Below are 23,099 nucleotides of genomic sequence, written 5' to 3'. Positions count from 1 at the left end.
TAGTCATTAAAACGGTACAAATAAGGTGAATGGGATGGATTTTTTTTTTTTTTTTTATATACCAATGCTGCTGTTTGGTGATTTATTTTAATCAAATTCATTTCATCCAAATTCAGTGTGAAGTCTGGTGCTGACTTTTCTCCTTTTTTCCTAGTTTGTTTCGGAAATTATGCATAATTCCTTCTGAGGAGTGCATCTTTCCCCTGGAACTTTCTCTTAGTGATACAAATTGGTTCTTCTCTTCCAATCCACTATGTATGCAAGATGGGGACCACTGAGACTTAGAAGTTTGCAGCTTTTGTATTTATTTTTCTGTTGGCTACATCATCTGAGTCCTTTGAGATTATCTGGAGTCTTCATGTTGTAATGCGCTCAAAGTACTGCAAATTTAGAGACACAGAATGAATATTGCTTTATTCAGAGGTCTTAGGAGTGATTCCTAGGGCATTATCCTTGAAGTGTAGTTGTTTAAGCCTAAAGAGTGAAATCGATTACAAAAGGCAACACAAATGACAACAGTTTAAAAGCATCTGCACCAATGAAAAAAGTTACAATAAACCCATCAACATTGGATCTTTGAAGAAAACAGTTGTTAAGTTTTGATATTCTTTCAAAGAGTAATTCACCGACCAATGAAGCATCACTGTGAGGGTTCAATCCATAACAAAATATCATTGGGCAAGCTACCGAACCCCAACACATGCAGCGGAGTGTCAATGTGTGTTAATTCAATTTGGTGTTATTTATACATTCCCTCAAGGCACTTATGTATGTTAGAAAGCACTTGGGTAGAAAAAGCATAGAAAAGACAGGAACCAGTTAATCTACTATTTACAAGACAGGCCTCTGATATTAAAAGGATAAATCAAAGTTACACAGCTGCCTGCTATGGTGACCCCTGGTTAATAAGAGAGAAGCTGAAAGTCACCTTATTCTCATGATTAAGAAGTTTTAAGTATCTGAGTTATTAATCACTGGATTGTTTATGCATTCTGGGAAATGCACTCATTCATTTCTTTGCCAGAAGCTTGATAACAAAACTTTGAGATTTGTCAGTTTCATATAAAGCTGCAGACACCATAGCTTAGCATAAAACCCGGAGAAAAGGGGAACAGGGAGAGCTTTATTAGCTTTTTGTACACGTTATATAAACAAGACTCGGGCTGAGATTTACAGGTGACTGTAGAGGGATTTTCACACCTTCAGATTGCTGATGTAAGCAGTTTTAGTTGTAGCTTTAGCACAGAGATATCAGTCGTCAGCTAACTCCTACTGAAAGTATTTTTGTTCTATATTTCCTGAAGGTTTCATGTTGTGTAATCCAGTTGTTTGGAAAGTTACGCTCCTCTTGCGGTATTTTTAAAGTTGCAGAGAATCACAGCTGTTCAGTTTGTTTACTGCTTCAGGAAAAAAAACCCTTCCTTTCTTGGTGCTTTATGTTACTTAAGGTCACAACCACATGCTCGGTGAACTTCCACCCTGTGACTTTTATGTGGAACAGTCAGAATCCCAGTTTCCTCATCCTGTTTGGTTGTCCCTCTCACAGCTCCTCTTTTGATTATTCCTTTTTTTTTTTTTCCCCTCTTCTCAGTATGGGGCAGAGTTTCGCCGGTTCTCGGTGGATCGGGTCAAGCCCGGCAAGTTTGAGGAGTTCTACAAACTCATCCTGCATATCCACCGCATCGCCAACATGGAAGTGATGATTGGTTACGCCGATGTTCACGGCGACCTGCTCCCGATCAACAACGACGACAACTTCGTCAAGGCGGTGTCAACCGCTCACCCGCTCCTCAGGATCTTCATACAGAGACAAGGTAAGCTGATCTACACTGTGTGATTTCCTTTGCCTCTTTATCCCCCGCAGATTACGTCTTTAATACTAGTTTAAATATTTCTTTTCAAATGTCTTCCAACTGGTAAACCTACCAAACTATCAACTGTTGCATTAACTGTGTCTTGGGCTGCAATTATGGTGCTGACTAGAATCAAGTTTCCCCCCCTGAATATTTCCTGGTCCAATTATGAGGGCTTTTTGTTTACTTCATGCCAGGCCTTCTGTGTGTGTCTGTATATGTGCTTTTGTGTTTCCGGCTCTCTTATTGGCTGGATAAGTTTCAGTCTGCCTCTGTCTGCCTTGGTAAGTCCTGTGCCTGATCCAGAGGAAGCCCTCGCAGGCATATGAAAACACACTCGCGCGCACACGAAAAATACACACACGCACACAGACCAGTGTCTCGGCAGTCCCATAGAAATCAGGTCATTGAGCAAAGGCCTGTATCCCGGCATACCAGACATTACTGAGAGACAAAAGATCTGCATGAAAAGAGAGACTCCTTACCGGGCTCTCTCAGTTTGTGTGTGTGCATGTGCTGGTGTATTTGTTCAAACACAACACCACGGCACTCTGAATGGGAACCAACTCCTAGTCTCTCTCGCGCACTCTCTCACTGATCCCAACTCTGGAGAGGGTCTCGACTGCTGCCAGCCAGTCATCGAGCATACAAATGAATCTATTACCATTCACGTCTATTCATACCCACAATCCTCCTTGGAATGTCCCTCGCTCGGTTGTGTAATGAACGGGTTCACTCCAGGGTTTTGTTTTAATTGTCAACCAATGGTTCAAAAAACAAAGATATCCACAGATTTCCAGCAAGAAACCAGGTTGAGATATTTGAGAGGCCCAATCGGAGTGCGAGTCACCGCCTCGAGAGATTAAATGGCCAGACCAAAACCAACTAACTGTAAGTTGGCTCATAAGTCATCCTGCAGTAATGTTTGACTTAAAAATAAAGGCTGATTCGACCAGTCAGGTCACGTAAGTGTAACACCTGAAAGCCATAACTTGTGTCCTTGTGGTTTAGCTGACACGTCGTGCATTACTTCTCACTGTCCTGCTGCTTATCTCAGTGTCTATATTCCTCTGGTGATGCATTTGATTCTCATGAATATTCCCCCTTGCTGGCTTCTTCCAGAGCATTTAATACAAAGGGGAAATTCCCTCAAACACCAGAAGGACAGAGGAGTCTTTGCTGATAGAGATTTGGCTGCTCTTATTGTGGGAGGGGGCGTATTTAGTGCTATTGTGGTGGTGAACTGCTGATGTGGTTTAGAGGAATTTGCATTGTTGTGACTGATGTTGAAACAGTCAGAGCATCCTTATGGCTCATTTATGCTCGCTGCAGTGGTTGCTTTGGACACCAGTGATGACGCTTCATCCATTTATACTTGCTTTTAAGCCGCTTTTGTCTCAAAGTTGCAGAAATCTCCCTCCATGGGGAATCTGGGAGTGCCTGTGTAATAGAAATACCTGCACAGGTGGACATGCTGACAGTCTTGTCTTAAGCTCATCTGTTGGAAAAATTAAGAGATGCACAACTGGGCGAAAAAACGGCAAAGAGCAACTCGTGCCAACGGGTATGATGTCACTTTTGTCATCCGTTGCCGTTCACACGCAGGAGAATGGAAAGTGTAAATGGGCCCCGTCGCTGGGATTCTCTTGGCGATGTGGATGTCATGACCATGTAGTTCTACTTTCCAAACTGCCTGGAGTCTCCTATGAAGAAGTGCATTTGTGCTCATACCAGACTAGAACATACCTCTACCTTTGCACAGAGCCTTCCCCGCATTCAGTGTCTGATGTTGAAATTTACATCACTCGACTTTTCACAAATGAAATTGTAACACTGGTCTTTGTATAGTCTATTGTTAAGTGCTGGACAAAGAGTTGTGTGTTTATGATAGTGTGAGTACCTTGTGGCTGAGAGAAGATGCCCCTGTGACCAGTGTAGTGGCATGGGAAAGTGTGTGTGGACTGTATCAGTCAGTACCAGCCTGTTAGTGCGGGTCATCAGTGGTGTCGCCACATTACTTCTCTGTCTGCTCAGATGAAAGGAAAGGCTTCACACACTCATTAAAACAGTGTGACTCACCATCCAGTCACAGCAGGGGGATTGTGTTTAACCTCAACCAGCCGTGGACATGAAAATAAAATCTTAATTATAGAATTTAAAAAGTTACAGCACTGGATGGCATGTGTAGCTGTTTCATAGATGCAGTTTATAATGAAAACCTTTGAAAGCTTTAGGGAGGGGAAAAACATTAAATGGTGCCCTGACATACCAATGTTGTTTTGGTCTAAAGGGTTTATGATTAATAACTCTATCTTTGTACTTCATTGCTCAGACAGACCCTCCCTTCCAACACTTGACTGGTCATCTGTCTGTGCTTGTGTATGGGCATGTACCTTTTCAGTGTTGCCCCATTTAACAGTGGGTATTTTGAATGTGCCCATGTCTCTTTCATCTACCTGATACTCCCCTGCCAGGCTTACATTTCCATTGTTGGTAAAACTGTTTCAGCACGTGCCACAGTTTTGTGGTGATGCTGATGGTACCAGTTACCGCCCATAGGTGCTGATGGCAGCTTTTTTTTTTTTCTTTTTTTTTTTTTAAAGTGGTAAAACTTCACCTGCAGAGTACAGGGTTACACTTTGTGGTTTTTGTCCAAGTAGCCTCTCATTACAGGGTGCTTGTATTTAATCATAGCAAAGAGAAGATAATTGTTAACATTGTGGAGTGAACTGAGATCTCTTTGATGTCCGTTTTTGAGTTTACAGAAGGTGATTTTGATTGCTGTCGTTGTCGGGCAGGGTAGACTCTTAAATACTTGCCATGCGCAAAGAATAGAGGCAAACAAATGATGGGGGGAGAATAGGACACATGAGAAGATAAGAGTTGGAGGAGTTCTGTATGTGGAGTTGTTCTGCTTCTCTCCAGTGTGTGAGCAGTTTGTGTTGCCAACTAATGACTCTAAATTGGGATCTCATTTTGGGGGCAATGCGTACAGTGACCCTCTTGTTTTCTCAGCTTTTGCTTTCCAGTTTAATACGTCAGTAACTCCTACAGTGTTCCAGCACGTCTGATGTATTGTCAGATGTTTATGGTGCGCTTATCTAGGGAAACTGCAGAAGTACTAGCTGCCCATTCATATTCTGTCTCAAAACAATGCAAATTAAGATATAGATAAGCCTAAGAGGGGAACACTCCTTACACTGATGTCAGCATTTCATCAGCTTCTATTTATTTATTTTTCTTCTATTAAAGTGGATCTATTCATATGCTTTTCACTATTCTTTTACATCAGTTGTATGGTTACAATATAGCAAAAGTTTCAAATAATCTTGGCATATAGTTCCCAAGCTCAGGCTTCAGACTGCTCCAAATGCAAAAGAAAGGAGATCGTCCTGCTATGATCATCTCAGCACACAGCTCTGTCTTCCTTCAGTGTTCCATTTGTGGTCAGCCAAACTCGTTTTACATTGTGGGCCACATACAGCCCACTTTATTCTTAAGTGAGCCAGTGAAACCTCCCTGTTCTGTCACTGTTTAGAAGTTTAACTGCACATTTAATCCCAGACACATCTTGTATAAGAAAAAGAACTGCTTTTACAACAGTGTGTTGTAACCATCTGTTGCTGGTAGTACATGAAAGAAATCTAGAAGCACAACTCTTTGCACAGATTGGGCAATTTTTGTTAATTAGCAGAAAATGACCTTTTATGTTTTTAAGAAATCTTTAGTAGATGGTGGGGGGGGGGGGGATGGAACTTTTCTGTCTTTTAACGGTTTATTTGGTCATGTTGATATACTATGAAAGGCAACGTGAGAAGTCCTTATCAGTAGGAAATGATGTAAAACTCCTGAAAATGCAGGTAATCGTTCAAAAGTTATGCCCTCCTTCACATTTTCCAAAGCTTTGGGGTCTTTGTTGGGCCAATTCTGGCCCCTGGGCCTCAAGTTTGACACCACTGCTCTAAAAGAAGACAAAGGAGCTAAAACCGCCTGGGCTGCGCCGAAGAGCAGTGCGCTATGAATCACACAAAATTACTCTAACAGAGTCTAAGAATGTAAAATGTGGAGTTGAAAATGAGTGTAATAAGTTCCCCATAAATTAACAGAAATATTAACTGACCCCTGTTGGTCGACACAACATTGGACTGAATCTATCCAAGCTGTCTCTGGAGTATAACAGGAACTGCACATGAAGGCTTTTAATGTGCTGAAAAGCTTTGAGAGCTGACAGGCTTCAGCGCCGTCTTGCAGGTAGTGGTGCACAGCTACTAATTTTCCATACTACAGTAATGACTCTAATAATCGTGATGAAGGTCTTTAATGATTTGTGTACACTGGATTACAAGCGGGGCTCAAACAAGGACATGCATGTTAAATTATATTGAAACTGTACCTGCACTTACACCATGGCAGACACAATCTGCGTCTATCCAAGCAAAGCACATTCCTGTTTTTAAAGGGCTGTTTTTTGGGGAGGGTGGTGGCGGGGGGGGGGGACTGCAGTTGTTTTTGTAGACTATGCCAGTGGCCTGCACACAGACTAAACTTTCAACAGTGACAAGAGACCCCTTTTTGGCAAAGGGCTGAAAGTTTAAATAAATAGATCCAAGGTTGTGTCTGAGCGTGCTGGGCGTTTACAGCTCCGGCAACCCAGCTGCTCTCCCCACCTGTGAAAACTGCGATCAGATACCAATATCGGCCAAACTAAAGAAAGATGTGGCACCACAGCACAAATAGAAAAAGCGGTGGACTGTATCAGCAGCTGTGCCAGTTTCAGCTGAGCTGTGCAGACATCCAGACCGAGGCTGTTACACAACAGCTTGGACTGCACAGTTGCTTGGAGATCAAAGAAAAAAGGAAAATATATATTTCTGAATGTCTCCACTTTGCAGATTTCCTGCAGATGACCTTTTTATTTACTTTTTTCTCCTAACACAACTACAGAGCTGTCATGCAGTAAAGTTACATAGTAACAGGAAGAACCAATGCCGCCTGCTGAAATTGCTTGAGTGGAAGGGTTATTAATTGTTTTAGCATAAGAGTCACTTTAATCAGGTGCTTCTGTTCATTGCAAACTGTTGACATCCAAATTGTGAGGACGGGGGAGGAACATATGGGAAGTTGAAAAAATCGACTTTCTTTCATCCCAGAATAAGACTTTTGAAATGAATCACAGATGAATCAAAGGAGGAGTCTTTGTCACAACAATGTGTTTTGTGGTATCTGGTGCACACACCATGCAGTGTTTGCTACTAATTTCACTTCTATTTGAGGCAGATAGGGTTGCACACATAAAAGAGGCACACATGTTCTGCAGATATTTTAATTGTGAAGTACTTAATGAATAACTGGGCGAGCTATTCGGCTGCTTTTTCAGTCTGCAGAACAAACAGACTACATTCGAGTCCACCTGTCACGACAGTTTGGGTGAGCGTCCACCAGGATGAGATCGTCTTTGGAGGAGTGGCTAAATGATATTGAGGACCATCACAACGGCAACCAGGCCAGCCAAGCCAAGCAGTGGAAAACATGTGATGGAAAGGTCCAGGGCGAGTTAGTTAGAAGGAAAGGATCTTTCCAAACAAGACTGAAGGGATTCCCCCCCTAGTAAATCAGGGATGATTTTGTTATTGCCTCCACATATACTTGCAGCCAAAGTAAGCCTGAGTGTGGGAATCATGGGGATGTTGGTGATATGGGTGAGGCCCACAGGTTTGACCTTAACCAAACCAGCCCTGACCTTTCCCACTCTGGAGTCACTGTGACAAAGAGCAGGAGCTCTGCTCAAACTAAAACCACACTCAGCAACCCGCATACACGTCCCCTCCTCACTTACCCTGCCTCAGTTTTTCATGTGATAGAAAATTATTAAATTTCTGTTGTGAAATTACAGAAACATTTATCAAAGAGAAGATATTAGGCAGAATTTGCCGTAAGAAGGAAAAAATGTTGTGCTAAAAGGTGGTTAAACTTTTTTAAGGGTTTATGCCTTCGTGTTGACGACATAAATGCTTAAATATTACCATGGAGACGAATTTCTTATCGTGATTTTTGTCTCAAGTCTCATTTATTATTACCGAACATTACATCAGTTTCAATTTTATTTCTATAGCACATTTAAAAAGACCAAGGTACATCAAAGTGCTTCACACAAGTACAGCAGTACAGGATTACGACAATGGAAGAACAAAGTAAATACAGTTATCACCTTGATAGCCTTTTCTTCTTTCGTAAACCACCTGCCTAGTCTTGTGTGGGATCCCCTCATTGAGCCAAAACTGCTCTACCTCATTGAGGCATAGACGCGGGTCATTGCGGGTCCTGCTGTGGTGTCTGGCACTGGGATTATCCTGGTCCTGTGTGGTGCCAGGGACATGATGGAACTGTGGAGTGCGCTTATTTCGCTGCAATTGGTGGAGTTTGGCCATTGAGTCATCACTTTGGTCTCATTCTTGTATTTGTTGAGACGTTTTTGCAGTTTGCATGAGGCATTGTCCTTCTGGGAAGGCTAGTCTTTCTGTAGCATGGCGTGCGTGGTCTGTAGCACCAGTTAGGTACATTTTCCCAGCAGAACATTGCATTTAAAAAAAAAAAAAAGTCTATATGTTGGGCCTCATCTGCGTATATTTTCTGAAATGAGGTTCTCAATTGCATCCCAAAAGTATAAACTTGTTCCAAACCAGTTACTGTAAAGATTCCTCAATGCGGGTCTTTATAGTAGCTTTTCTACATTTTTAGAGCCACTGCCTGTGCAGTGATCCTTACAGGCTCTGTGCTGCTGTTTTGGTCAACTGCAGAGATCCTGTCAGCACATCTGGCCACTCTCACACCATGGCCAAAGGGCTTCTGAGAACACGTGCATGCACGTGTGTACTTTTGTCCACATGTCCCCGTTCACAGCCTTTGATCCATGTGGGCAAGAGAGAGAGAGAGTCCCCTCAGTAATTGGCGTTGGCTGTGTTTTCCAGGACGCCTCTTTAAGCTGATTTAGCCCTAAAGACACCAGATTAGAGTGGATGTTTTGATTAGTGTAGATAATTCAGCATTTATTCCTGCCAGTGCAGCTTTTCTTTCCTTTCTTTTTTTCAGTTTCATCTTCTGTGCTCAGTTGCATTTCAGATGCCGCTCGGTGGATTAATAACTCTCATTCCAGTGAACTCCCTCGATGGCCCGAAACCATCTTTTTCCTCATTCCAGCACATCTATTTTGGTCATGCAAAGGCACTGCCTCATTGCTCGGCCTTTAGTGTGCTTTTGTGACTCCATTTGTGGTGTCATTAAGAATGACTTTCAGTATCGTCTATTGTGCTGGAACCTTAAGTACCTCGTCCCTTTGTGTTTGGCACCACAGAGCAGCCCCTGGCTCTGCGATGAAGGTTCAGTGAAAGGGGCTGCTGTGAAATAACAACCCGACACACTGCATATGGCTCTAAAGAGGAAAGAGTGGTTGTCATTTAATCTGTTTTTTCTTTCTTCCCTTGTCTTGTTCTTTGTTACAATTCTCCTCTCTTTTGCTTTCTCTTGTCCTCAGAACAGATGTAAAAGTGCAGTTTCTGCACGTATGGCAGCAAAACTATAGTATCTGATCATCTTGGTATGTGTTCAAGTATTTTACTTAAGGTAGCTCAAGCCGGTCCTCATTCTTTTCATGTTGGCGCTTAAACATGACTCAGTCGTCAAGGGCAAAGAGGGGAGAAAACCACAGCAGACAGTGGGGAGTCGCCCTGACAGTAAGACAGACAAACATGCAGGAAAGGGGGAAGGAAGGAGAGACAGCCAGGCAGGTTGAGTCCACCTCTATCCTGTGGTCTGGCTCTTGTCCTCTTCTTCCAATCTGAACCAACAGAAATTAGGAATTTTTAGGAAAATGTGAAAAAGTTTAAAAGCTTTTTAGCTTTAATTTCAACAACGGTACTGGACAAAAAGACTTTTTATTAGTGCTTTTTGAAAGCTTTAAACAGATACTTTGATGTCACATCTGTGTGACATTCAGAGGGCAGCAGCATGGGAAAAGGTTTCATGGATCAGTCACTGTCAGAAATATGAAGCCCTGCCTCTACTGGGGGGGGGGGTTCTGTGCCATAAAACCGTGTGTAGTTCTTGTGTATGTGTGGGCGTCACAAGAAAACCTGTGTGTGGCCTTTTTCTGTGTCTTCAGACAATGCCAGCTATAGTTAAAGTGTGATTAAGATCCCCGCTTCCTGCCAGGATCAGGACAGAGCGGCAATAGCCATTACTGATGGGTGGACAACAGAGCCACGGCAAACCAGCTTGCATGACGCTGTAAATCGTCTCAGCTGGCAGGAAAAAAGAGATGGATGTGCATGTGAGAATGCACTAAAGCGACAGCACAACAATGTTAACCATGCAGCCAGTCAGGAAGTGCATCATTTTATGATGACTGCACCAGAGGCCGGGCTTGCGCTTGACCCGTAACAAAAGCACTTCTTATTGTCGAATGCATACTTTCCTACGTGATCGACAGTCACCACGCAGCGCTTCGCTGTGTTCTCAAGACCTGGGAGGGAAAGTCCTGGTTTTTTTTAATGAAACGTTCAAGGGTTGTTGCATTTGTCAAAGCTGTATTTGTGTTTGTGTTTGCTAAGTCTCTGTTTTCATTTTGGTTTACGACCTCACTTTGAACTGCACCTCCGCTCTCCCGCGATGAAGTTTCCAGACATTGTGGGAGAGCGTCTGTGTCAGGGCACCCATCCCGAGCATCTGCTTGCCACTTACGACGGGCATTTTAATTGATTTTTTTTATTTTGCCTTTGAAAAGTCTGGAGTCAGCATTGCTCTTTTTGTCAACTTGTCCGAAAAGGAAAAGGAAAATCGATCAGATGTTTTACTCTCTCTGACAGGCACGTTTCCTCGAGGACACAGCTGATTTGCAGTTCTTCATATGGGTGAAAATGAACTCCATACACAGCTGGTCTCAATTTAAAAATCCCATCACACCTCAACAGAGTGTCTGTTATGACTACTCCGTTTTTTGTTTTTTTTTTCGTTTTTTAAGAAAAACTCAGGGCCTCTGAAATTGAATTCATCCTGCATGCACTTAAAGCTCTAGAGAGCCGGGCTCTGGAAATGTGATGAATGTCATGAACATAGCCGGTCCTTCGGAGACAAACAAACAACTTCCCAAGTCACTACCAGCAGCATGAACCTTCAAAGAGCATAAACGAGCTTGTCCTTTCCCCTGGTTTATGGCCGGGAAGTGGAATGAGATCCTGTCACATGTGTGACTTTGAATATCCCAACTGTATGTGGGTTTCTGTTCTCCGTTTGTGTTTGTTTGGGAGCTGTTTTAAGAATCATTTCAACAGCTTTGTTTTTGTGCTTTCAGCCTGACTCTTATACAAATTCTTTCAGGCAATCGTGACTCATGCCAACCGAACAGATAGTATCTTGGTCTTTTTGGGGGGGAAGGGGAGCATATGGAAAAATACACTATGATACTACACTCGAATGAGTAAAAGTACTACATTTTATTTTCTGCTCCCCGCTGCTGCCAGTTGCCCTGTGCATTTGTTTTCATTCAACACCTTACAGAAGTGACTATGCATGGTTTGGCTCTGATACCTAAATTTAGCACAGATAGATTTTTGTGGGACTCTGTATTCAGAAATGCCAACGTAATTCAGTCGGTACCCTAAACGTGCTGCTTTCAGTACCCAACCTAATGATCTGTTTGGCGTTGATGAAGCGGACAGAGGTGAGTGATGGCAAATTTCACATTTAATACCAACAAATTAGGAGCAAAGGAAGTGTGTGTTTGGGAAACATTCATGACCGGTTTACAGTTGTCAACATGTCTGTCACAGTTGGCAAAGTAGCTTTAACTTGTGTTTCCCTACACATGCACGTACTCGTTTGTTTCCTTTTTTCCCCTCCATTCCTGATGGCTACACCTGGTTGAAGGGAGGTTCAGGTGTGCCATACAGACAGATAGTATATGTGGGTTTGAGTTTGATCTCTGAGCAGGATGGCAAACATCTGTAGTCTCCAAAATGTCAAACTAGTCCCTCTATAACAGTTACATCCGTCAGCCTTATCTCCAGCAATGAATCAGACCTAAATGATGGAGGATGATGATGATGATGATGATGATGATGATGATGATGATGATGAGTTCCTTCAGCCAGGACAGAGACAGACCGAGAGTGGTCAAGTACAAGAATGCAGTGGAAAATTCCCAGGCAAAGTTTGGACCGAACCGTGAGGGAAGAGGGTGAAGATTTGGGGTTAGAGAGAGCGGGGAATATGGCCGCTGGGTGGGTGTTAGTGGGTTTTCAAGGGAGGAGTCGCTGGTTTGGTGCAGAGACAGCTCGCTGCAGTTCCTCCTTAATTACAGCTCTACTGAAGGACAAGGCCAGGCATGCTCTGAAAGTGCTGCTGTGTATGTGTGCAGCAGTGGAAAACGCACACTCATTCACACATGTGAATGTTATGAACACAGCTGCAAGCTTGAGCAAAGGATTTGTCCTTTTTGAGGAAATCCCATCATCAAAGCGTGCAAGATGGCTCTAAGTGTATGCGGCAGTCTGCGGTGCAATTATCAGCTCAAAACCCTGGACGTGGCTTCAGTGTAGTTTATATTTGTTCTGTTTTCTGCACCTGGTGAAAAGCTTTTGGATTCATTTCAAATTTGAACATTAAAGTTAAAGCTACTGCGCATTTCAAGGCTTCGTGACATCTTGAGCTATAAGAAGTGTTTGCTAGCTAGCACAACATCAACCTAGTTTAGCCTCTGCAAAGAGTTATTTTGGGAGTCCATAATTACAAAGGGAGGGACTGACTATACTTCTCGAGAGCTCAGCCACAGAAACACACTCCCCACGGGCAGAGTCGCTCAGCTAACTCCAAGTTAGCTGCGTCCTGGCTACAGAAACGGTTTGGTGACCAGTAGTAGCATGGCTAACATGAATGTGATAAACAAGTAGACTGCACTTAACACCTCGCTTTAAAATTTATAGGTATCTTGCAGATGCACTAAACATGTAGATTCGTCTTTCAGATCCAACTGTGGAGCAAAGTAACTTTATTTTCCTAATTTGATGACCCTGGTGAGGTCCCCGAGGCCAAAATCATACAGCGCTAAATCCACCAAACATATGGGAGGACTGAGGGGTCCCTGTTTATTATTTTTGTAAGTTTCTGGTGTTTGGTTATTGAACCTCACTAACAGTGGTGTCAGTAAATGTGAAGCTAACAGAGCATGCACACACTTAACATGCACACAGTCACCAGTGTGTCTTATGCACACTGTAAAGATCACGCCTGTAGTCATTTTTGTGTCACAGCACGTTTCATGTGTTGTGTAGTTTTGTTTTTCCTCTCTACGCTTACAGTGGTTGGAGGTGGTTCCGCTGAGAGGGAGTGCAGTGTTTCTTTAGGGTTGTGTACTTTTCTTGTATTCCCATGTGGCCACGCCACACTGATGAATTAAGAGGCCATTTCGTTGTTTGTTTTAAGTGGAAAAGGGGGGGCTGGATTTCTGAGTTTGAACCTTTTTTGTTGTCCCTGGTGAGGGAAAACACTCTTGTTTGTTGTTTAGCCTCAACAGATTCCATAATTGATATTTTTTGTATAATTTATTTCTATCTTATATCATATATTACTTATATTTTACTCACATCTGGTTGTTAAAGGGGTATGCGAGTGTGTGTGCGATTTTTAGGTAGTTAAAATACAGTACATTGTCTTATATAGGTCATGAGGCTATAACAATGAGACAAGCTGTCATGCCCCTGCGACTCTGGCTGTTATTCAGCCATAACATTCAAAGTTACGATTTGATTGGCTACAATTGTGCTTGAAGCCTTTTATGATTGGCCATCACAAATCACCAGAGCCCGACAGTGGCCCCTGCAACGTGCATCAAAGTAAACCCCAATTAACCTCTAATCAAGGTGTCTTAGCTAAGGCCTGTCCATGATTTAACAGAGGGAGCTTTAGCAATATTTAAGTTATAGTGGATGCAACACTTTTTTTTTTTTTTTAGCAGCTGTGTATTTGTCACACAGGATGTGAGAGGTTCTCAAATGGCACTTGTGCATCTTTTAATATAATCTTGCAAAGGACAAACTTGAAGTCTCATAAACGTGGTTTACTTTTTGAGCCCATTTGGGGATGCAGTCAGCACCCAAACACCAATAAATTCCCACAAAGGTTTTAGGAGAAAGCCCTCCTCTTCATTTGATCTTATGAGCAGAACAAAAACACACACCGTGAGAAGACACTGCCCACTTCTCCCAACCACCATCCCCCGTTCTCTAAACATGTGGGCCACGAGTCGGTGGTTGAATCAGGCCAACTCAGCAGTTCAGGACAGGAGAGGAAGGAAAAGAATGGAGGAGGGGAGGAATGAGCCCTGACTCTTGTCCTGGTACGAGTTGTGTCCTAGAGACTCCCTGAAACAATGGTTACTGACAGCTCATGTGGAAATACTCCCACAGACAGTTTTGACATGGTGTGTGAGAGAGAGGGAAGAGAGCAGAGGAGAGTACTGACTGTTTTAGATGTAGCTAGCTGCGAGATGAAGTAAACTGCAAATGAAATCAGTGGAGCAAAGCAGGGGCAGGAAAAACCAAGGATATGTGTCACTGTGCACAGGAAGTTTTCTGTTATGCTGTGTGGTTGTGTAAGAGTTGATGTTTCAGGTGCTATCTTTCAGGAAGATGGAAGAAGGGGGCCTGTCCAAGCTTGCAGAGCATTTTCCCAATCGCACTCCATAGCAATTGTGGTGGTGGTGGGGCACTCACTTGGAGGCTGACTGACCCCTTTTTCATGACTCACTAGAGCTCAATGTGTTTGCTCACATTAAGGGAATGGTTGAGTACGTAGCAGTGCAAATCTCACGCTGAGGCTTAAGACTGAAGCCGTCCGGCTACATCGAATGTGGACAAGTAGTCAAAGTTCTGCTTCAGCTATCGCTTAATTTTAGACAAAATAAGCACAGTTGACTGGACGTGATTGCTGCATACTCGTCTGCTTGGATAAGAATGAAAAGATCTCATTTGCTGTCCAACGCAATATTTTCTTTGGCCTTCTTTCTTTCCTTTTTTAAAATTTTTTTTTTTTTTTCTACCATGAAGTGCGGGAGATGAACGTCTCCAGAGGCAACTTCAAAACAAAGGCTCCCTTTTCCTGTGAGTTGATGTAAGACCCTCTCAGCACGAAGTCTTATTTGAAGAGAGGCAGAATCGCCCTTCCTCGGCTTCTCTTTGTGTGTTTCCCCTGAGCCGTCCGTTTACAGAAACAAAACTGGTGCGCAGGCAATACGACGACTTGTCCTCAGCTGTTTACACAAGAGCTGTTCTAAATTTTTCACATGCCTGTTTGTGCACTTACTTCCTTACCTGCCCGCCTTGATTGTCACTACCTCCGGTGTGTCCTGGCCCGTCTGCAGAATGTTTGTGTATCTGCATGTGAGCTCCAGAGAGACCATAATCCTCCTAGTCTGCCTGTCGTCTGTCACCTGCAGCTGATAAAAGATTAGGTTTAAAAGGTTGGGAAGGATGAAGCAGAAGGTCATGAAAACGGCAGAAGAGGTCTTCAAGAGTTCATTTGTGGTGTTTGAGATCACACAGATTGTATCATGAAGTAGCCTCTGTAAAAGAGTTCTGTTAAACTGAAATGGTTATAGCTTGGAATTTATGTTTATTATTTTGCTTATAGGTTGATTATTTGGATACAATTAAACAAACCATGTTGGTATCGTGCTAAGTCGCAAGCAGCGGTGCAAGTTGAGGGGAAATAAGAATACAGTTAAAGAGACAGGAAGTCTATGTGTGTTGATACTTGATGCCAAAATTCTGACAGCGCAGTAGTACTTGTTCTGTTTTGGTACATTAGCCAGTGTACTGGTACGTTGGAGATTAAGTCAGATTTTGAAACTGAAATGCTCCTTCAACTCAGATTTCCAACTCGGAGAATCTGAGCAGTCTTACCAACTCAGAATTAACATCCAAGATGGCAGCAGTGAGTGTAATGGGTAAAAAAAAAAAAAAAAATAGTGAAACTTCTAATCTGTGCTGTCACTGCTGTGGCTAAAGAAGCCATGCACAAAGCGCTAAGCAGCCTCTGTTCATGGAAAAAGCACAGGGAAAAACTACAAGCAACTAGTGCGGCGTAGGGCAGTATGACCTCTAATCACAATGACGATTAATTCAACGTCCTCAATTACAAAAGGTGCCATCATACTTTTCAGACCAAGGGAGTAAATACCTCCAGTTTTTGCAAACCACATAAAAGACCATCATCCAGATCATTCATTCTATCATCATCAAAACTGTTTTCATCCTCATGTTATTCCAAAATAACATGATTTAGTTTGAAATTGCTAGAAAAGCCACATTTTTTTCCATAGGCTAAAATGTTTGCAGCTGGTAAACAAGAATAAATGCTTGAGCTAATATAATGCAACTAGCATTATAGCTTGTGGGGAGATTGGTAGGCTACTTGAAGCCATACTAATGTTAACATTTGAATAAACATTCTGCCATCATCAATATCTGCTTATGTCAGTACTACTGCTACCAAGTGCTACATTTCTGCTATCATGGATTTACTTATTTGGATTCCAATTCCATCTTTAGATCAGGCCTACCATTTTGGACCAGGGATGATCTCTGATCAGTAGTACTGATACATGGTTGAAGGGCACAGTGTAATGTTCCTGTGTTTGTTCAGTATAGAGAATGATGCATCCAACTGAACAGCAGCCACTGTTTTCCGTTTACGCGTTTTTAGTTTTTATTATTCTTATAATAAAATCTAAAACCTTTATTTTTTTTTTCTCTGGCAATTCATTCGACTTGTTTGCTCCTATTAAACTTCATGATCAATGCTTTCAGCATAAAGCATAAAACCATCTCAACAAGCTGCTGCAAATGGACCGTGTTCCCTTTTTCTCACTCCTGAAATGAGCGCACGTGAATAATATGCGCACAGGACTCGTAAACATTGTTCTCTCCATTAAACAATGTGAAGCTAATCCAGAGTCCCAATCTTTTCAGCCTGGGGCTCATTAAATATTATTTGATGGTTGAAGAGGCTGAAGGCCGATAAGCTCGTGTTCGAGGGTGGGAGTGGAATCAAAAGGTTAGACTGCAGCTATTTTCTTCGCCCTATGTCTTCCGAGTATTCCTTAAGAATGTCTTTTTGTATTGTCTTGAAGAGACGCACAAAGATGGCTCTATTAAGAAACAATATCTTCTGTTTCCTCATAGTTTGAAAGCTTTTGGAGGCATTCCTCTTAAGTCTTTCCCGTCCTTCCAAACACACCCACTTAATCACTCGCATGTCTCATACTAACAGAAGTCCAGACAGATGGCATGTACTCAAGTCCAGGTCTGCTGCTGTGACCCGGACACTGCCAGAATCTATTTCCCCGCATCCGTTCTTTGCCAGAATGCCTGTAAAATATATTACTTGTTGTATGGTTATGAGACGTGCGAGCGATCATGCGCCGGCGCTGAGTGTCGTCTCGTTGTCTTTTTAAATAAAAGCAGTCTGTACCTGGATTTTGTCTCAGTGCATCTCTGTGATGTAAAGAGTGTAAGATGTACATGAACTTTGGTGATGTATAAGGGTGTTTATATCTTCATGTGGTCAGTAAGCAGTGAAAGTAGAGCGTTTACCTGCGGCCATATGGCAGCGGAGGCTTTTGGGAGCTTAAATCAACAGCATGTGTTTTTTTGGGGTTGGAAGCATGCATATGGTCAGCAGAGAGGCAGCAGGATTAAAAGCAGAAGCAGTAGTTGGTTATGTTCAAGAGAAAGATGAAGGGAAGGAAACTTGATGAATCCCACCCCCACCCCACCACCCACCCCCGAAGGCATTTTGTAAGTGGGAACACTTGATGGAGTGTACATTGTTCCTTTTTGAAAAGTTGAAGGAATGCAGGACCTGTCTACTTCGCCACACTCCTCCCTCTTTGATGTTTCACTCTCCCCTCCTCTGTGCCTTGTCAGCCACCACCCCCCCCCCCCCCCCCCCCTCCTACACATAAACACAGATTAATCTCTTAAAGTACGCGTGCACACACTCCCTTTTCCATTAAATGCACTCCTATTTTCCCTTAACTTGCATCTTCCCTTCTGACTTGGCCCGACACCCACATACGTAAAGTTTCTGGTGGTTTGCGAGGTCAGAGGGGGCGTGATGGGGGTGGGCGATACCTGCAGCGAATCTCAAACCTGTGACTCTTTCCACACCCCACCACGCAGACGAGCCAAGCCAGAGTGGAGCAGACAAAGCAGCTCCATTTAACTTGTCCCAGATGTGCAGCCCGGCCTCTGTGTGCTGCAGAAACTGTTAGCTGAATGAGTGAAGCCGGTGTGAACGGGGTGCGTGCAGAGTGTGCACCCAAAATCTGTATTTGGCACAAGCTAAGACTGCTGTTTCCCTGAAGCTAACGGTTTATATTTCTAAACTGACTGTCCCTTGTTTTTATGTTATCCCATAATTTTTATTTTTATTTTTTTTATTATCTACCTGAAGCATGCAGAGAATATGAATGCAGACTAAACAAAGGATTGTAGGTCTTTGAAGTGTTAAGCAATCTCCATGACAGTCGTGGCTCTAAGCTGTGGTTTGCTACCATCTTTGTGGAATTAGCAGGTTGAAGGAGTTCACATTGAAGTGTATTTATGTTTGGATATATCCGTATCCTCTCTGTCACTTGTGGATGAACTTGTTTGAGTGAAAGTAGGACTGCAAAAATTAAGAAATGCTTCACTGTCGAATTGCCTGTATGTGCATAAAAAGCACAGTGAGATTTTACAATGTTAAACAGTTTAACTAATAATTAAATGACTAGTTGCAACTGCAGTTAGCTTTGATGTATTAAATTCCACCGATCCTGTAATCCATTTTCTTCTGCTGATCCATTTTGGGGTCACAGTTAGGGATGGATATCGTTTAGGTTTTATCCGATACCAGTGCCAAACCGGTAATTTTGAAACGATGCTCGAACCGATGCTTAAAGAATGGAGAACACAAACTTTGTCTAAAAACCTCTTATGTTTTTATTTTTAGAAGTCTTTTTTTTATTTATTTTTTTCTGCAAAATGATAACAAAGTTAGCCTTTTCTGTTGATACAACATGCCTCCTTTGGTTGGAACTGGTGCTTAAACAATGGAAAATACAAACTTTGTCCTAAAACCTCTCATGTTTAGCTGGGTTTTTTGGGGGTTGTTGTTTTTTGTTTTTTTGGTTTTTTTTTTGTAAAAAGATAACAATGTTAGCCTTTTTTTTTTTTTTTGCAGCTATAGGGCATATATGGTATCACTCTATCAAACAAGAAGACAGCCGCATGTAACTACGATGGTGTTTGCTAGTTCACCTTGCGTGCATTAATTTAGTAATGTGGTTAGCCTACTCAACGTAAATTACACACGAACAACATTAAGCTACTCACTCAGAAGAACGGCTGCTGCTGCCATCATCATTTCTGCTACTCTGGCAGGGCTAGGGGCCAGGACTCTCGTCTTCGGGTTCTTTGGGGGGGATGTTGCTAACTCCGGGTCCGATAACACACCCGCAGTAGATGTGCTCGGTGCGAGGTCTTGCAGCAAGCTATCAAATACGGTGCATTTCTCGGCTTTTGAAAAAAACGCTATGCGTCGCCAGGTGTTTCATCAGATTCGAGGTGTTACCTCCTTTGCACAGTATCACCTTAAAGCACTTGTTGCAGGCTGCTGAGTTTGCATCTTTTTCTGTGAAGTACAGCCAGACTTTTGACCGCTTCGCCATGTGCGTTTTTAATCTGTAGCTCTGCTCTAAAAGAACGTACGTACCTGGGCCCGCCTACTATCCTTGGAAAGGTAAAATGATTGGCTACAATCCAAACTGTATGACAGCTCAAGAAAAAAAAAAAAGCACCGAAATAAAGCACTGAAATGTGCGCTGCTTTTCGGTCTGGTTACTACTGTTTATGTCAGAACCGGTACCCATCCCTAGTCACAGTGGGGCTGGAGCTTGTCCCAGATGTCATAGGGCAAGAGACACCTTGGACACGTCACTTCTCTGTCACAGGGACACCATAAAGACACCCATTCATGCTCTAGCTTCTTTCCCCCGCCTTTTATCAGTTGCAACAATGCCATTTGTTTTCTATCTCCACACTCTTATTTTGAAAGTTTCCCTAGCTGACAACCAGCTACCTTTTTTGGCCTTCCTGTCTCATGTTTCTTTACCACTTGCCGTGACCGACTTTGATGCCACTGTCTTGGATTGCATTTGGTGACTGTAGTCTTCATTCTGCTGTGGACATCTGAAGGTGTCATTAAACCAGAATCTGCAGCAGGTGAAGAACTGGTTCATGTGGGAGAATGTAGTACCACTGTTGCTAACTGCTATCCGAGACGGTGGAGCTGGTCGAACCTCAAGGCTCAGTGATAACTCTGATTTAGCTGCTTATTGCTCTAATATACAAATGTTACAGTGTGAGTCCACTTATAGATCCCCTCCCCTTTACTGCTGTAAATATAATCACATTCTGTTGGAAACACTGAATGTCATGGAAATACGGTAAACCTTAATATGGTCTGTGCATTCACAAAATCACTGAAACTTCCAGTTAGCTCCTACCCTAACCCTCAGTGCAGCTGTCTGTTATAACCACGCACATTTATCGAGCTTCTCCAAATTTCCACTCGGGCTCTGCCTCATCCACCCCTGCAAGAATGTGAAATATGTTTGCATGTTTAAAAATGTCTTTATTCAGTCTGGATTCCTTTTCCATGTTAGTGTTAGTTGGAAAAATCTTGGCAGTCGTCTGCTCCTAAACACAAAGAGGGACTTCTCAGCCATCTCCAAAAGGGAGGCCCGGACACGTCCAAGAAGACGGATTGTTTTGGTTCCTCCATTTGATACTGAGACAAAGATGAAAACCTAACCTCTCATTTAAAAGATACTGCACGCTGCATTCTGAGTTTTTCTTGCCTTTTTTTTTTTTTTCCTTTTTTTGACATGGGAAAGAGACGTAGAAATTTGCTGCTCAGCTCATTCTGCTGTATTTGGAAGCGTTGTGTGAAACCACAACGGATAGTCATGAAAACCAGCTATTTGCAATCCCACGCACAAGGAGAAAGCAACACAGAATGCTCTGCATTTCATTAAATCTCGTCTTTTCTAATGCAAACGGGACAAAAAAAAAATGTAAATGCGGGTAAAGTGGGGAAATGTTTTCAGTAGGACGCATAGGCTTCACTGTCCTGCATTGTACTGAGCTGTCTGGTTTTGTCCTGCGAGGCTCTGTTCTGTCATGTGAGGTTTCATCCTTTCCTGCATCATGCCATGTTCCTGGTGGTTGTGAAAGTGAGGAGCTCCCAGCTGTATGTCTGTGTGTGTGTGTCTGTCTGTGGGGCTCAGGAATGGAGCCCACTGCCACAGCATCCAGTGACCTAATGCAAAAGGCAGCAGGGTCAAGCCCTATTCACTGTTCTCTCTCTATATGCCTCGTCTCTCCCTCTCTCCAGTGATTAGTCTCTGCTGTCACTAAGCACTTTGTCACGCTTGGACGAAGACCCTGGTGGGGCCTGGAAGGGTTGTTGGGGCACAGGAATGTCACATGCATAGCTGTACTGTAGCCGGATAGACCAGCAGACTGATGCTTATAGGCTGCTGCTGCAGTGAGCTGATAAAATGCCATGTCCTGTGAAAATTCTCCACATCCAACACTTTTTTTTCTTTTTCTTTTTTTTTTTTTTAAATGAGCTGGGAAGTGGGAACTTTTCAGCATTATGAGATAATGCTGAAATTATGAGATAAAAAAAGTTTTACGTTTTGGACGCAAGGAAGTTTTGGCGTCCTTGCAGAAGCTCTGATGAAAAGATTGCAATCATGTGTAGTAAATAAGAGGCAGCCAAATGCTGCCGACCAGAAATGGTGTGATCTTCTCCCGTAACTCCTCACAAGAAAGCATAGCTGTGAAAATATGAAAGTGGTCCGTTTATACCTGCAATAACTGCAGAAACACAAAGTTCAACTATTAATTACCCTTTTAGGTTGACATTTTTAAAATTTTTATTTATTTATTTACCAATAGCAGTAGCCTGGGAGGTGTTGGATATGATGGCGAAGAGAAAACGAGTGCTTTACTTAAGTACCAAAACTGCAAACTAGTGCTTTTTGTTTAGATTGGCCTCGTGGTTGTTTTTGAAGTTCCTCAGCTTGGCTGTTTGTGTCTTGGTTGTATCTGGGCTCACACCACTGTGGAGACCACTGCTAAAGCTGTTAACCAGCTGTGTGTGCAGATGCCTCGACCCACTCCCACATTATGACAACTCTTTTTGCAGTGATAAAACCATAAAGCTTAATATCACTGATTGCTTTTAATTCTTCCAAAAAACAGCTTTTAAATGGTGAGGAAATGAAGCTCAATCAAGACTAGCATGCACGTGAGATTAGCCAGTCAAATGCCTGGTATCATCTGGCATTGACATTAGCTTATCTTCTGGGGTTGCCCTTTGGCATACCTGAACTAACACTGTTTGATTAGTGTCTTACACCGTATTTGCAGCAGTGTTTAACTCCTATGTACACTCACATGATGGTACAAGTCGCACTAATAACTGACCTTATCAGTTCAGGCTCTGGTTCCAGCAGGTACTTTGTTTTTCTCTGTGGTTGCACTCTTTTCCTGCACAGGTGCAAGCAAAGCTTTTAACATACTGCTCACACATCTTGAAGGTGACCCCTAACACTTTGTATGTGACAGTGTGCTGGACTGATGATGTTAGACAGAGTAGCTTATACAAGCAAACACACCCAGGTCCAATTCCCTGCGATTTTATCTCCCTCCGTTAAATCATGCATGTTAGCCATGTTGTATCAAACATGAAATTACCAAAGCTGACAGAGAGGGCTTAAAGCACAGCCTCAAAATGGAAGTGCACTCTTGCTGTGTTTCATTTCCATCTACTTTGCCCCTCTGAAGTTGTTTTGAGTCAGTGGGAATGTCAGAAGACCTGCCAGGAACAAGTGTGCAGTGAGGTCCTAATGGCTGGGTCGTAAAACTTTTTAGATTCCTGCTTTTTATGGGAAAGGCTGGAAAAGCAGTAGGACTTGAAAACGCCTTCTTTTCACAGTTTTGGTTAACTAGAGGTGGGCTTGAGTGGATCAGAGGCTATTTTTCCAGTTTTTCCCCCTTTGGCTTTGTAAGGTGTGAACAGTATGGGGCATTTAATAGCAGCTGAGAACCAGGCAGAAACTCATTTGCTAACCAGCCTTTCAAG

At 42.8% G+C, this 23,099-nt stretch overlaps 1 protein-coding gene across 1 annotated transcript in view; it reads left to right on the top strand.

Annotated features, from left to right (window-relative positions):
• Positions 1–23,099, top strand: part of pard6gb (par-6 family cell polarity regulator gamma b) — a 36,904-nt gene that overhangs the window by 5,228 nt on the left and 8,577 nt on the right. Inside the window, exon 2 of the mRNA XM_005917517.3 lies at positions 1,592–1,814. Within this exon, the coding sequence (XP_005917579.1) occupies positions 1,592–1,814 (223 nt within the window). The remainder of the gene's footprint in view (positions 1–1,591; positions 1,815–23,099) is intronic.

This window comes from Haplochromis burtoni, unplaced genomic scaffold, assembly GCF_018398535.1.
Source record: "Haplochromis burtoni strain Fernald_Lab_line unplaced genomic scaffold, NCSU_Asbu1 Contig_25, whole genome shotgun sequence".
Taxonomy (NCBI): domain Eukaryota; kingdom Metazoa; phylum Chordata; class Actinopteri; order Cichliformes; family Cichlidae; genus Haplochromis; species Haplochromis burtoni.
Note: the sequence above shows the minus strand (reverse complement) of the source record. Positions and strands in the feature narration are given on the sequence as shown.